Source organism: Protopterus annectens, chromosome 10.part0, assembly GCF_019279795.1.
Source record: "Protopterus annectens isolate FY-2018-M chromosome 10.part0, PAN1.0, whole genome shotgun sequence".
Classification (NCBI taxonomy): domain Eukaryota; kingdom Metazoa; phylum Chordata; order Ceratodontiformes; family Protopteridae; genus Protopterus; species Protopterus annectens.
Window position 1 is genome coordinate 1,715,198,499 of NC_056744.1, and position 15,250 is coordinate 1,715,213,748.

Here is a 15,250-nt window from a genome sequence, read left to right on the forward strand (position 1 = left end):
AGGATTAATAAATACAAATGTGAGGTTGCACTATGGAGATCACAGGATTAATAAATACAAATGTGAGGATACACTATGGATCACAGGATTAATAAATACAAATGTGAGGATGCACTATGGAGATCACATGATTAATAAATACAAATGTGAGGATGCACTATGGAGATAACAGGATTAATAAATACAAATGTGAGGAAGCACTATGGAGATCACAGGATTAATAAATACAAATGTGAGGATACACTATTGAGATCACAGGATTAATAAATACAAATGTGAGGATGCACTATGGAGATGACAGGATTAATAAATACAAATGTGAGGATACACTATGGAGATGACAGGATTAATAAATACAAATGTGAGGATACACTATGGAGATGACAGGATTAATAAATACAAATGTGAGGATACACTATGGAGATGACAGGATTAATAAATACAAATGTGAGGATGCACTATGGAGATCACAGGATTAATAAATACAAACGTGAGGATACACTATGGAGATCACAGGATTAATAAATACAAACGTGAGGATACACTATGGAGACCACAGGATTAATAAATACAAATGTGAGGATGCACTATGGAGATCACAGGATTAATAAATACAAACGTGAGGATACACTATGGAGATCACAGGATTAATAAATACAAATTTGAGGATGCACTATGGAGATCACAGGATTAATAAATACAAACGTGAGGATACACTATGGAGATCACAGGATTAATAAATACAAATGTGAGGATGCACTATGGCGATCACAGTGGTAAATGTTATGGAGACAGATGCTATGGAAGGAATTTTAAATGGATTAGTTTAGTGGATATTTGAAGCAGGTGCAGGAAGTTCTCTTGTAAGAAGTTTAATAGCTCTCCAATGACGTCTGAGTTAGGCCAGTCTAAAAATGAGAAAGGTGGACAGACTTATTTCCAAATATAAACTACATATTTATAGAATATCTCTTACTTTCAGCTTCAGACCTCCAGGATCCAAAGACTAATTCTGAGCTTCTGTCACTGTGGAGAAGAATTAATTTTCTCCCTGTGACCCCCCACCCAATCCATTTTTCTTTCCACTTCCACAAAACACACCAATTGAACTAGATAATCTAATTTGAGCTGCTCATACAGCTTTCATTTACCCTTGTCATTGTGACCTGAATTGTTGCTGAAAAGAGTACACTATAGACTAACAAAGATGTAGCTAGTTTCAAAACATTGTTAGCACACCATTTTAACATGACACTCATTAAGTTAAAAAAAAAAATCACCTTCAAACATGGGACTACACTTACCTATTGAAACCAGGGTTTCATAGTTTTGTACCATCACTTCCCTGTGAAGCATCCTGTCTCGTTTTCTTAACATCTTCCATTCCTCTTCGGAGAAAGTGACAGCAACATCATCAAATGTTTCTGGTACCTGAAACGGACAAGCAATGTGTTTCATCTTTTATTATCCATTCAGTATTAGGTGTGCAGGTTTTCCAACAGAAACTGTTATAATTTTTTGTTAGTAGTATTGTCAATGAGTGACTGCTGTCCACAAACGCACCCCCCCCCAGGCATTTGGCTCACCAATACTAGACAACAGTGAAAAAAAAATCACTGGCACGATGGAATCAGAAAAAAATGCAAAGATTAGTGTTTTTTCTGTAGGGGTAAAACCCTCAAACTCTCATGAATTCTAGGGCTTAATATACCTAATTCAGAAGTAGCCGGAAATTGAGGAAGGCAAAATTCCTGGCCAGAAAAGAAACCGCAATCAAACAATGTCAGGACTTCAGTCTATGAAGGGTTGTTATTAACCTAGCGGTATAATTAAAATGAAGTAAGGATAAAACTCATCCCTCCCCAACCCCACTGAGTAAATTGGCATCATTCCACCAGCTTTAAGGAGTAATGATAGCAGGCAGGAGTAAATCTCTTGAATCATTTGTAAAACAAATTCAGAAGGAAACCACTCTCTCAACTACATTTCTCCAACTAACACTGTATCTCTCAACTACATTACTCCAACTAACACTGTATCTCTCAACTACATTTCTCCGACTAACACTCTCTCATCCATTTTCCCCACTTATGTCTGCCCTCACATTTTAAATATTTTTCATCCTCCATCTCATCCTATTACTTTTTCTGTTCTCACCAATACTGTGTCAGCTAGACTTTCATATTTGCTTTTTTTCTTTCTGCTGCAATCATTTAAGTGAAACTAAGTGTAAATAATCATTGACTTATTCCATATTTGTTTAATCTACTGTTAGTTATTTATAATATGTAATTACTGTACTACTTTATTAAATTCTAATGCTTCTATATGGAGCTTTTCTTCCTGGGACGCAGCTGAAAAAGAGCATGTTATCCAGTCAAACTTTCTCAGTAAATAAACATAAAATAATAAAATAAATAAAATACATAAACATGGCAGTACAGTAGTGTGGAGCAAACTGGACTGGTCAAGTCTAATATATGGATAATGAAAGATACCACAGAAAGTAAGTGGGGTGATACAAGTACAGAACAGTAGAGTATTTATACCGGGAATTGTAATTTCTCTTATTTGTTTGATTGTTCTGCAATGAGTAGCAGGAGTGAAGGAAGAACACAGGAGTTTAAGGTCAGGTGACTTAGATTAAAGGGTAATACAGTAATGTGCCATCATTATACAATGGGAAGGGGGAGAGTGGGATGTGCACAAATGACCAAATTACAGGTTGATGCACCATTACACAATGGCAGTGGGGAGGAAAGAGAGAATGAGGACAGATGACCGACCAACTTACGGCATTAAACACTGCTGTTATACAATGGCACCAGGAAGAGAGAGAAAGTGGGTTGTGGACAAATGACCAACTTACTGGTTGATGTACACTTATACAATTACACTCTGGAAGGGGGTATTTATTTATTTTATTTTGCTTTTGTTTAAATAAATCAACACCATGACAGAGATGTTGTAGGGGGGTACAGACTTTTTAAGTAGTATTACTGCTTATGTGTCATCACTCAGTTCTGAATCAAATCGCAGTGATAACACCAAGGCTAGAGGACATCTCAGTAGTGTAAAGGATATTTTAATGTAAATAATTAAAGTCTAAGCATCTGATTGTTGAAGATGTTGCAGTAAATGCGCAAGTAACAATACTCCTTAAACAGACAATAAACTAACATAACATGCTTGCAATGGTAAAGCAGCAGTAGTGCATGACAGGGGATCCAGGTAAGTTATGGTACAAGTTACATATTCCATGCCTGAGCGTTTCATCCAAAAGGTGGCCTAAGCAGCTGTAACCAAATCCTACATCAACTCAGAGCCAACCAAAGCTTACTGCTACATTATAAGATGCACCATAAAGTGCTATGCTAAGTTACCAAATAAATTCACTAACAGCAAATCTTACCAATGTTCATAGTTAGAATAAATCACCTCTCATCCTGCTCACAATTTAAACCGGTCAACAGTACCATAAAGTTTTCCCAATAATCCAGTGTACCACAAATGTATGCTTTTCAGTTATTTACCTAATAAACAAGAAAGCACATGTCAAATGGCAAACAACTGCTATAAATGCAATCACAAAGTAACTGGAACTACAAAGTACAGAAGTTCTTTTTCCTAAGCCATACCTCACATAACTATATATGCAACTGTTAGTATTCTGCCTCTGCCATGCGTACAGCAAAACTAAAATGTTAATGTCCCACTGCAGAATCCTAAGTAACATTAACCAGAAAGCCTACAGCCAATGAATGCATTGACTTATGGGAGACTGTATAATTGGCCATACAAGAAATAATCAAACAAGAGAGAGACACAACTCATTTTATCTAAAGCTGTGGATGTATGCAGAGCAAGTCAAACTAAAAGTAAATAGTGGTCAACAACACCAAATTAACATATACATTAACATGGGTGCAGTAAAATGTGAGCTCAATAATGAATTAAAGGGTGCAATAATGAATTAAAATTTAACCAAAAAATCAAAATGTGCAATAACAGCAATGAGAAAGAAAACTACGAGATGGCATAACTGAAATTCAACCCTCTTTAGACATGCCTATAAGCATAAAAAAGAAAGAGAAAGATGTTCAACATTTAAACAGATGTGCAGAAAACGTGGTAAAAATCCTCTTTCAAAACATATTTTAAAAAAAAATAGAATAATTTACATGTTACTGAGGGAAAAACATGAAAATTGAGCTCTTTGTAGGTATAATTAAAATGTAAAGGACTGATCACCTCTGTAAAATAAGACATTGAGATAGGCAGTGAATCAAAGTAATCAGTCATAGTGGCAAATCAATTAGTCAAATGTTTAATTTAAATCAAGTCACTGGATGGGAGTGCAATATTTTGTCAGAAAACACTGGTATAATGTATGCTGAAAAGCACTAAAAGTAAAACAGGGTACAAGCTACTGACCTTCTCAGGATAGCCAGTAAAGCCAAACACTCAGAAGCTGTTGACTTGTGCTTATAAAAACAGAAAGCATAACATCCTCTTTCAAATATTTTTTATTGGAATTTGAAGGCAAGCTTCCGAAATGGATCGCTTAATTTTAGTAACTTAGCTTGTGAAAATATATGAAACATATTCATAAGCACAAGCTAAATACATTCAAGAATACAAGCGAAATACATCCAAGAACAGTTGCAAAGCCACATCTATACCATACACAGTACCAGCACAAATATCTAGCAAAACTATTCCAATTTAGTTACAGGTTTGAACAGCTTCCCAGAATAAGGTCACATTAAAATATGTTCAAAATAATTGTTACTCCAGTAATACAGCCTCCAGGAAGTACCAGTACTCCTACATGCAGAACTAAGCAGGAATTAAAAATGAATGGAAACATTAGGTGTCATAATGAAAGAGAAAGAACTACAAGAACAGATGAACTATATAGTCACTAATGAAAATCAGGATAAAATGTGCATTTGTATTGATTCCAAAGATCTGAACAAGTGATTAGAAAAGACCATTACAAATGTTTATGGCTAAGGAAGTTATATTCGTTATGCCAAAGTTCTTTTCAGTATGCAGTGCAAACCAGAAATTTTTACTGATAAGCACGGAAGAGAAAATCTCCAAGTTGTTATAAAAATTATTAGGAAGTGATAAATTCTTGAGAGTAATTTCTCATTTAATCTACACCAGAAATATTCTGAATAACAGCTGAGAAAGTTACTGAAGGCTTAAAAGGCAATGTAAGTACAATTACTGACCGTTAGTGTAGGATCAGACACAAGACTGAAATTGTAAAAGACTAATACAGCTGCTGACAGAATATGGCAGCACAAATTTGAATTAAAAAAATTAACCATAAAGCCTTTGTCATGTGTAAATTTAATAAAGATGTTAAAATATTACCATAAATTAAAAATAACATTACTGAGATAGCTCCATATTCTTAAATAAGAGAAGACGAAGCCAGACTCAGACTAGGTCAGAGCAATACAGAAATGTTAAAGACAGAGGACAGAGATGCATTAGAGATTCTTGGGACTGTTGCACTACATTGTAAACTTCATACCGGTTATGCCTGAGGTAGTTCTGTTATAGGCAACTGCTGAAGCAACCTGCAGCTTAAGAATGGAGGGTTGAACATGAAATGTTTTGAAATGCACAAGGAATTAGTAACAGAAGTGCTTACACGAAAATACTATGACATTAATAAAATGTTTTTGCTACAAGCAGATGGCAGTCACAATGGTGAAAGAGCTACATTATTACTGGAAAGCATAGCCGGCCTTAGGCATAGGCCAACTAGGTGGCTGTCTAGGGCGCCACTCTAGTAGGGGTGCTTTTTCAGTATTTATTTGGTATAGGTAGACCAGGATGGGGGCACCGGGTGATGTGATGGGGGGGGTGCAGTGGAGCCCTTTTACCTAGGGCACCAGTTGACCTAAGGCTGTTTCTGCTGGAAAGCATACTGTCCGATTGTGGGGCAAGAGCTTTTACAGATGTCCAAAAGAGACCAAATAAAGACGGAACAGAATATAGTTGTAAAAAATTACACAAATATACAAAAGCAGAAATAAACAGATTTAAATGTATGCAAAATATAACAAGAACATCTTTGTACAACAGAACTTTTTAAATAAAACAACCTAATCACACTTTCTCTTGTAGTATGACTTCACATACAATAATAAAGCAATTTCAGTAAGTTTCTGTTATGCTCTTCATACCACATAATATAGTTCCATAACTGTATTTTTCATTGTGCTCATTTTATGTCTTCATACTGTTCAGTTCCTGCCAACCCTCCTTCTTCATTTATTCTCTTGAACAATATTTTATGTAAATTGCTCAAACATAAACCATTCACTTTTATGCATCTTACTACCTTCCAGTTTTATGACTCCAATCTCCATTTTTTCATGCATTTACAATACTCATTTCTTCTTCTACAGCTGTTTTGACATTTTATTTCTACATTTTTGCTTTCCTGTAATTAAATATTTTGCCATCAACATATACAAATGTGCATGTACATACACACACGTTTATATATATATATATATATATATATATATATATATATATATATATATATATATTTATACACACAGACACACACACATATATCACACATACACACACATTATATTTTGTTGGAGTACTGTAATATGATCTAAGTGTGTTTAAGATTAAATGTGAATTACATGACATTTTTTGCAATTAGTTGAAAAGTTTCTTAAATAAAAAGTAATAGACTGCTATAAATATATATATATATATATATATATATATATATATATATATATATATATATAGAGAGAGAGAGAAAGATATATGGGTCTACTTTACATGATCGACTTTTCACAAAGTCGAAATTCATACGGCCGAGACCATAGGTCGACTTTTGAAAAGCCGAACATGTAAAGTGAACACAAAAACACAACCAACACTTACCTAAAAGCTGCTCTGCCACCCACACCCCCCCCCGTAACTTAAATATACCAACTCCGAGATCGCACTACATTGCGGAAAAGGGAAATTTTCCCAATCCGCACTGTACAGAGATAGTGGTTCCCCATGGTTGGCTTTTCAAAAGTCGATCATATGGTCTCGGCCATATGAATTTCGACTTTGTGAAAAGTCGATCATGTGAAAGGGATATATATATATATATATATATATATATATATATATATATATATATATATATATATATATATATATATATATATATATATATATAAAACACACAGATATAATTATATGTTAAAAAGCTGAAAATTCAAAAGAGAATCACAAACCCTGAATGATTAATAAGAGTGAATCACAAAACAATTAATACTTCTCTTCCACTAACAAAGCCCTATATCATTAAACCCTATCTACATCTACAATACAGAGATCAAGTGTTGTCCTCATAGTGGTATGGTTAGGAAATGTTTTTTTTTTTTTTTTTTTTTTTTTTTTTTTAGAAATGTAATGTGTAGGGATAAGGTTAGGAGATGAGTTAGGGTTATGATTAGGGTTAGCACACATGAGGAAGATGTGCAGGGGTTGAAGCATGGCTCATTTTTGGCAGTTTCTACTGAATGGTTTGTCTGACCTTTTTAATCCCACTAGGTCAATGGTCTGCTTTCAGTGGAGACGTGAAGTGGTATACATAATGACTAGGGGAAGTCTGGCCAGGCAACCAGGAAATTCTTTTTTCAATAAGAGCAATGGAGTCTTTTAATCTACCCGAGCTACCACCAATTCATTTAGATGATTCCTTGAATTAACATCCCATCTGAAAAACACATCTCATATTATTTCTCTTAGCAAAGACAGATATCTATTATTATTATCATATATCTATTATGCATTATAACTTTGATGTACAAGTTCATACTATGTTTCTATGCATGGTTTGGTGACAGTTTTATATATTTTTACTACAGATTCTAATTGTTTTGTACACTCATGTTCAACTGATATTGTGTAAATCTTGAACATACTTGCCTTTTTGGTTATTTAAATGTTAACATATTTTGTGAATTCATGCAGTGAGAGAAGTTCTTATTTAATTTGAGATCTGATTTGCTTAACACATCTCATATTATTTCTCTTAGCAAAGACAGATATATATTATTATTATCATATATCTATTATGCATTATAACTTTGATGTACAAGTTCATACTATGTTTCTATGCATGGTTTGGTGACAGTTTTATATATTTTTACTACAGATTCTAATTGTTTTGTACACTCATGTTCAACTGATATTGTGTAAATCTTGAACATACTTGCCTTTTTGGTTATTTAAATGTTAACATATTTTGTGAATTCATGCAGTGAGAGAAGTTCTTATTTAATTTGAGATCTGATTTGCTTGTTTAGTGGCAGCCATTCTGATTAAAGGCCTTTTCAGACATAGAAGGTGTTGTGTCTTTGTTAGGGACATTACATGTATATAAACAAATCAAACACAGAAACAAATACAAAAATATATTAAACATAGACACTTCTAATCAACATGAAGAATCAAAGTTATTATTAAGAGCAGATGGAAACACTGCCCCTTATAAATATCATTCACATTTTTTCATTTGAACCCGAATATTTTTCCAGATGCAATACTCAAGCTTTTCTATTGCCGAAAAAATTAAGGCTGCTAAGATATGTCAAACAATGTCTGAAGGGTGCAGTTCTTTCTCTATTACATTTGATTTTTTTTAAAGATTTTCAAGTTTTCTCCTTCAAGGCTCACGATGTCTTGCCACTATAAAAATCTTACAATGTACACAGAGTCACATCTATGACAAGATCAGATTGGCATGTAATTAACAGTCTAATCTGGTAAACATTTAAAGAACTTGCAGAAGAGTGAGCCTATGGCTGTATTTGAGACAAACACACTTACTGCATAGAAAAATTTTCGACTGAAATTTTCTAAACTTTACGTTGAAGCCATGGGTATCAAGACATTGGACCAGGGATTCCTTTTTTAAAAACCACCCCAAATTTCCCTGGCAACAACTGTCGAATCTATTTGCCTTGCAAAAATAACAGACCAGTGATTATTCAAGACTGAAATTACCTTAAAGTGATCTGCTCAAAAAGCAGTGATTAGCCTAATGGAAAAACAATCCTTTATAAACAAGTGCTATACCTCAGAAGTAATTTCTCAATAATGCCACGGCCATATACATTCTCAAAAACTATAACAGAAACATCTTCAAGTCATCCATTGCACTCCTACACTCCCTAATCAAGTAAAGATTATTTTATATAGATAGATAGCTACACAAGAACATTATATATAAACTAAGATTTTAGAATATTATTCACAATAAATCTGGGATAACAGCTTGCAAATGAGGATTCTTTTGAAAACGGTTTTCTATACAGGGATGAGATAACAGACCAATCGATAGTTTGCAAAAAGACCACATCTAAAACATCAATGGAAAATAAATCACATTGCAAACTAAACAAAACACTATAAGGATTGTTGCTTACAGCAATTAAAAATGTTTTCAAACTGGAAACGTTTTCGGCACACCTCATACAACAACCATGAAAAAATATATATGCATTTATTTGTCCAGAGGTGTGGCAAAATTAATCACTATCTCTATAAATTATAGATGTAAATTTTATTTTGTGTTGTAGAGAAAAGATTTCTAATAAGTAAGTGTTCAATCAGTCTTACTCTTAAACCGTAAAAACTCATACCATACAAGCCAAGTTCACGTAAGCAATTATAAAGTCACCATCGTGTGTGTGTGTGTGTTTGCATGCAAGTGTGTCCACAATGTCTGGACATTCAGATGTTTTGTTAAATTACAGGAAATTCAGGGATAATTGCCTCATGAAGGAAACCTGCAGGGCTTTGCCCCTTTATTGGCACTGGTATTTTACACTTCACTTGTAATATGCCGTATTACGATTTTGATTTGTGTTTCAGCGCGGTGTGGATAATCTATCTGATATTAATCATCATTTAGAAATCGAGGCAAAAATATTTGTGAAGCAGAAAATAAAAGCATCATCTCTGAAGAACTGCACTAATTACAATTTTCATTTATATGCTAGGACTGATGTGCATAAAGCAAGAACAGATTCACTACTCTAGACATTTTAGAGTGCTGGTTAACTTATTAACTCAGTGATTTATATGCCCAGTATAGCCTCAGTATTTCACTTCCAAAACCAAAGTCATGCAAAAGCAAATATAATAATAATAATAATAATAATAATAATAATAATAATAATAATAATAATAATAATAATAATCAAGCTTACTGTTAGAAAAACATTGGTTTCCTGCAGTTTTGTAAGTTCCAAATTATCATCAAGGCCTACTTCTTGAATTTCCACGGTAAAACTTTTAATGTCTTCTGGATTTTCTTCGAACTCTTTCAGAGTCTCCACTTCTTCAGTCTTGAGCTTTACGATGGCATCAGACACTGTGACATGGATGTCTGCAACATTAATTTTAATGCGTTCAAGATTTTCTTTCATTTCTTTCAGAATTTGTGCTTCTTCATTCTTAAGCTGTTGAATAAGATTTTGTTCTCTGTCATGAAGAAACTGGTGCAGTTCTGCAAATTGTACTTTCAGGTATTGTTCCAAACTGCAAGCATGTTTCTGGGAAACAAGAAATATAGAAATGATTAAGCTGAATGGCTGTACATTACATACCAGTTTTATCCATGCATCTTCACATGAAGACCAGCCTGCTAGCACAAAGACAGGACGTAAATGCACAATGCTGGTGACTTGAAATCAACAATGAGCCAACAAGTATGGCTGGTAGGGATAGAGGGGCAATTACCTAACAAACTATCCTCAGTGGGAAAGTAGAACAGAAATATCCAAAGCAAAGGCACCCCCCCACCCCCAGCATACAGCATGAGTCATTACATATGGCTGTCGCATACTCATGTATGTAAACATAAGACAGGACAAAGAAACGTGGAAAAGAAGGAGCAGATCCTTACTGTATAATATCTGCTATGCATCTCAAATATCACATGATGAAAATGCTGAGTTCCAGAAAACATATGATGGACAGCAGGTCAATCCCAGTAGTGAAACCAGTAACTGTCAAGAAGAGAGGCAGGGAGAAACCACAGTGCCTGGGCAATGACATGAGTCAGAGTAACAGAGGAAAGTCCCACCAGTCGATTTCTTCTAGTGTACAGAATATGTTTCTAATTAGGAATACTAAAGAAGTACATAATACAAATGTTCTTTCTTTCTTTCCTCAGTGAGAAAACTGGTACTTATAACACTCATTCGTTTTTGTTTAACAATATTAGGTATTATGGTTTCCTTATAGATATAGGTTCTTGGTTCAAACCTACCTTGCAAATAAAACATTTGCAGTGGTTTAATACAACTCCATGTCTGACTGATTTTTTACAAAATAATATTCCTCAAGAATGCATTTCTGGGTAGCTATTATTTTCACTTTATACAAATAATTGTAAAAGATCCTGACATCAATCAAGTATCACATTATCAGCTGACAACATTGCTCTTACAGAGATGCACAATGACAACACTGCTCTTACAGAGATACACAGTGACAACACTGCTCTTACAGAGATACACAATTCAATCACTAGCCTCAATTCTTGTTTTCTAATGGACATAGAATTGATTTTGAATTGGTTGTCTGCCAAAAGGCTGACCACAAATACCCCAAAACTGATCATTCAAATCTTCGGTACTGCAAAACAGCTATCTAAGCAACCACTGTTTTGCACAAAGGTTCCTTCTAGTAATGTAACTCCTGCTTCTACTAAGCAAAAGCCCTTAGGGATTTTACTTGACTAAACTTCATTGTTTGTACAGAAGTAGCAAGTTCTCAGGGGTTACAACATCAGAGTCCCCTATAAAATCTCAAATCTACTGACTTCAAAGACCCACAAGGCATCTTGATATTAATGTCCTAATTACTTAGGTTAGAATATGGCTCGCTAGTTATTACCCCATTATTAGCACATAGTACTGCACTTCTTCAGAACGCAGACAATGGAATACTAAAGTTCATTTACCTGCTTAACAATGAACCTCACTACAGTATACTTCAAAAAGCTTCCTCTATCTGCTAGGTACTCATTTTTAATAAACACCTTGCCTTGACTATTAAATAACTAAATGAACAATAGTATCCGCCATTTGCAAATAAGCTACTGGTAAGTGATGCATGTAATTTTGTGAACTTTTGAACAACTTTCATTAAACTGTCCCTAGCATCAGGAGTCTTCATGCCAAAATTACACGAATAAAACATCTTCCAAAAGTCAAGAAAGGACTTAAAAAGACAGTTTGCAAAACAACATAAATGTGTTTTTGCCTCGGAATGTTATAATAACTGTAGGCATAATTATTCTAAAGAGTTTTGAACATCTTGATTTTCACTGGCTGATACTGCATTCTTCCCTCAGACACTGTATACTCCACAGACTATAAATATGTACATATACTGAGCAAACTAAAACCTGCAACTCTCGCCACTGACAAACTACTAAATGAATGCCTCAAACTAGCAGCCAACTGGTCTGTTACCCAGTATCGATTCTGATTAACAGATCCATTTGAGAGCAGTACATACCTAAAATTTGAAAAAAGTCTCCCACGTAATACCTCTCTACAAAGGGGCTCTCGTTAGAACTCCCCAACTATTGACCAATATCTATACTATCCCCTCTTTCTAAAATTTACAAACATGCATCCTCTCACAACTAATGGACCATCTACTAACAAATAAGCTCCTTGCCAGTACACAACCTGGATTTTGGCCAGGCCACACTACCATCATTGCCTTGCTTAATTTCACCAGTACTAAAAAACAATAACCAAATGGTCTCCTCGATATTTCTAGATATGTCAAAGGTATTTGGCACCTAGTCCCACTATCAGCTCCTATAAGAGATAGCATCCCTTGACATATCTCAAAATACCCTCACATGGTTCCAAAATTACCTTTCAGATTGCCAACAAGCAGTCAAGTGGCAAAATGAACTCTCTTCTCTACTTTCTGTAACAGTAGAAGTTCCACAGGGCTCAACACTTGGTCCTATACTCTTCTCAATCCTCACTAATAATCTCCACACTGCAACTAACCTTGCTACAATCATACAATATGTAGATGACTGTCATCTATGCCTCACCCTCCCTGCCACAGTTTCATGTTGTTATCCTAAGATCTTTCATGGCCATTGAATCTTTCCTAAATAAATATTAACTCATCCTTAAACCCAACAAAACCAAACTAATGCTGGTCTCCAACAGCAATCCCAAAACAAATAACCTTAACCAGGACTTTAAAATCACCTCATCCAACCACACATTAATTGAACCAATCTCAGAAACTAAACTACTAGGCATCATTATTGATAATAATTTCAAATTTGACAAGCACGTATCACTTGCAGTTAAAAAGGCACACATTAAACTAGGTTCTCTCTACAGGATTAAGGCGCACCTAACCAACTCATCTAGACAAGCAATCTCCAGGACCCACCTACTATCCACGCGTCCTCTATACTCACAAACCTTAGGAAAACTGACCTTAACAAACTTGAAACATGCAACCACAGCATAGCCAGATTTGCCGCCAACCTACCCTACAGAAGTCATCTCATCACTTCCTTGCTCTAAAAGAACTCAGATGGCCAGAACTACCTAACCTCCTATCCTTAAACCAGCTTACCCTAACCCACTCTGCATTATATCTAGCTGACAAATGCCAAGCCATACACAAACTAGTATGAATCCACCACAACAACAGGATAGTGAGGTCCTCCTACAAACTACTATCAGAAATCACAAAATCTTACAGCAGCTTTGGAGACTGTTACTCTAATCACATCTCTAAAGCATGGAACGCTATCCCTCAGAATATACTAAATACAACAGACCCAGCACAATTCAAAAACCTGCTAAAGACCCATTAAAACAACTGGTTATGCTCTTCTTCCTCACCAGGGTGAACTTACTTGTCTTCTTCCCCACCTCTACTCACCCTCAAACTCTTCTCCCACTTCTACTCTGATGTTTATATAATTTTCGATAAAATTTTACTGTATGTTGCTGTATGCAACTAGAAAACATTATTGAATACTGTTCCTTTGTATAGCTTGCCTTCTTTATGTTCTGTATAATTTTTATATTCTTTCAAAATGTTCTATACAATTTTTATACTCTAAGTTTTTTTATGATCTGTATTATTTTGTGCCACTATAATGTGTAATTTTTGTGTGGCGCTTTTCTCCCAGGGTCTCCGCTGAAAATAGGCAAATAGCCCAGTCAGACTTCCCTGACAAACAAGTGTTAAATAAAATACAAGTAAACATTTGCTACAAAAATACATTTATTCCGTTTGTTATACATTTGTGTTTTACTATGCATCTGTCTCATATCCAATTGTGTGCATGAAAGAGAGTTTTGAACCAGGTCACCTACTTAGTTAACAAATGAAAGACTAGATAGATAGAGGGACAGAGGGAGAAAGAGATACACACACACACGTACACAAAGGGGGGAGAGAAAGAGACAGAGGGAGAGAAAGACAGAAATGGAGAGACACACAAACAGCGGGAGAGAACTGCAAGATTAGGCAGGCAAACAGAGAGACAGACAGTGACAGAGAGAGAGACAGGCACACGAACACACACACACACACACACACACACACACACACACACACACACACACACACACATGCACACAGTGACAGTGTGTCAGACAGCAACAGAAACAGACAGGTAAAGAGAGAAACAGAGAGACAGACAGACAAGACAGGTAGAGAGAGAGAGATGGACAGACAAAAAGGCAGAGAGAAGCAAACAAGAGAGAGGCAAACAGAGAGTCAGGCAGGCAGACACAAACACAAAGGCACAGGCAGACAGAGACATAAAGAGAGAGTCATACAGACAGAGGCAGAAAGAGAATCAGACATGCAGAGACAACAGACAACTACAGAAAGAGAAACAAAAGATTAGACATGCAGACAGAGAGAGAGAGAGACAGACAGGCAGAAAGACAGAGAGAACAAAATAAGATTAGATAGCAAAACAGACAGAGACTGACACAAACAGACAGACACAGAAAGAGACACAGAAACAGACAGAGATGGAGAGAGAGAAATGAAAAATTAGATAGGCAAACAGACAGAGGGAGACAGACACAGAGACAGAGAAACAGGTAGAGGGATAGAGAGAAAGTGAGAGAGAAAAAGTGAAAGATTAAACAACAAAGAGTGAGACAGACAGAAA

At 35.3% G+C, this 15,250-nt stretch overlaps 1 protein-coding gene across 1 annotated transcript in view; it reads right to left on the reverse strand.

Moving 5' to 3' along the window:
* LOC122814461 (zinc finger protein 850-like) overlaps positions 1-15,250 on the reverse strand; it is a 402,252-nt gene that overhangs the window by 137,458 nt on the left and 249,544 nt on the right. Inside the window, exons 6-7 of the mRNA XM_044087041.1 lie at positions 10,266-10,610; positions 1,305-1,431 (exon numbers count right to left, since the gene is read on the reverse strand). Coding sequence (XP_043942976.1) covers positions 1,305-1,431; positions 10,266-10,610 — 472 coding nt within the window. The remainder of the gene's footprint in view (positions 1-1,304; positions 1,432-10,265; positions 10,611-15,250) is intronic.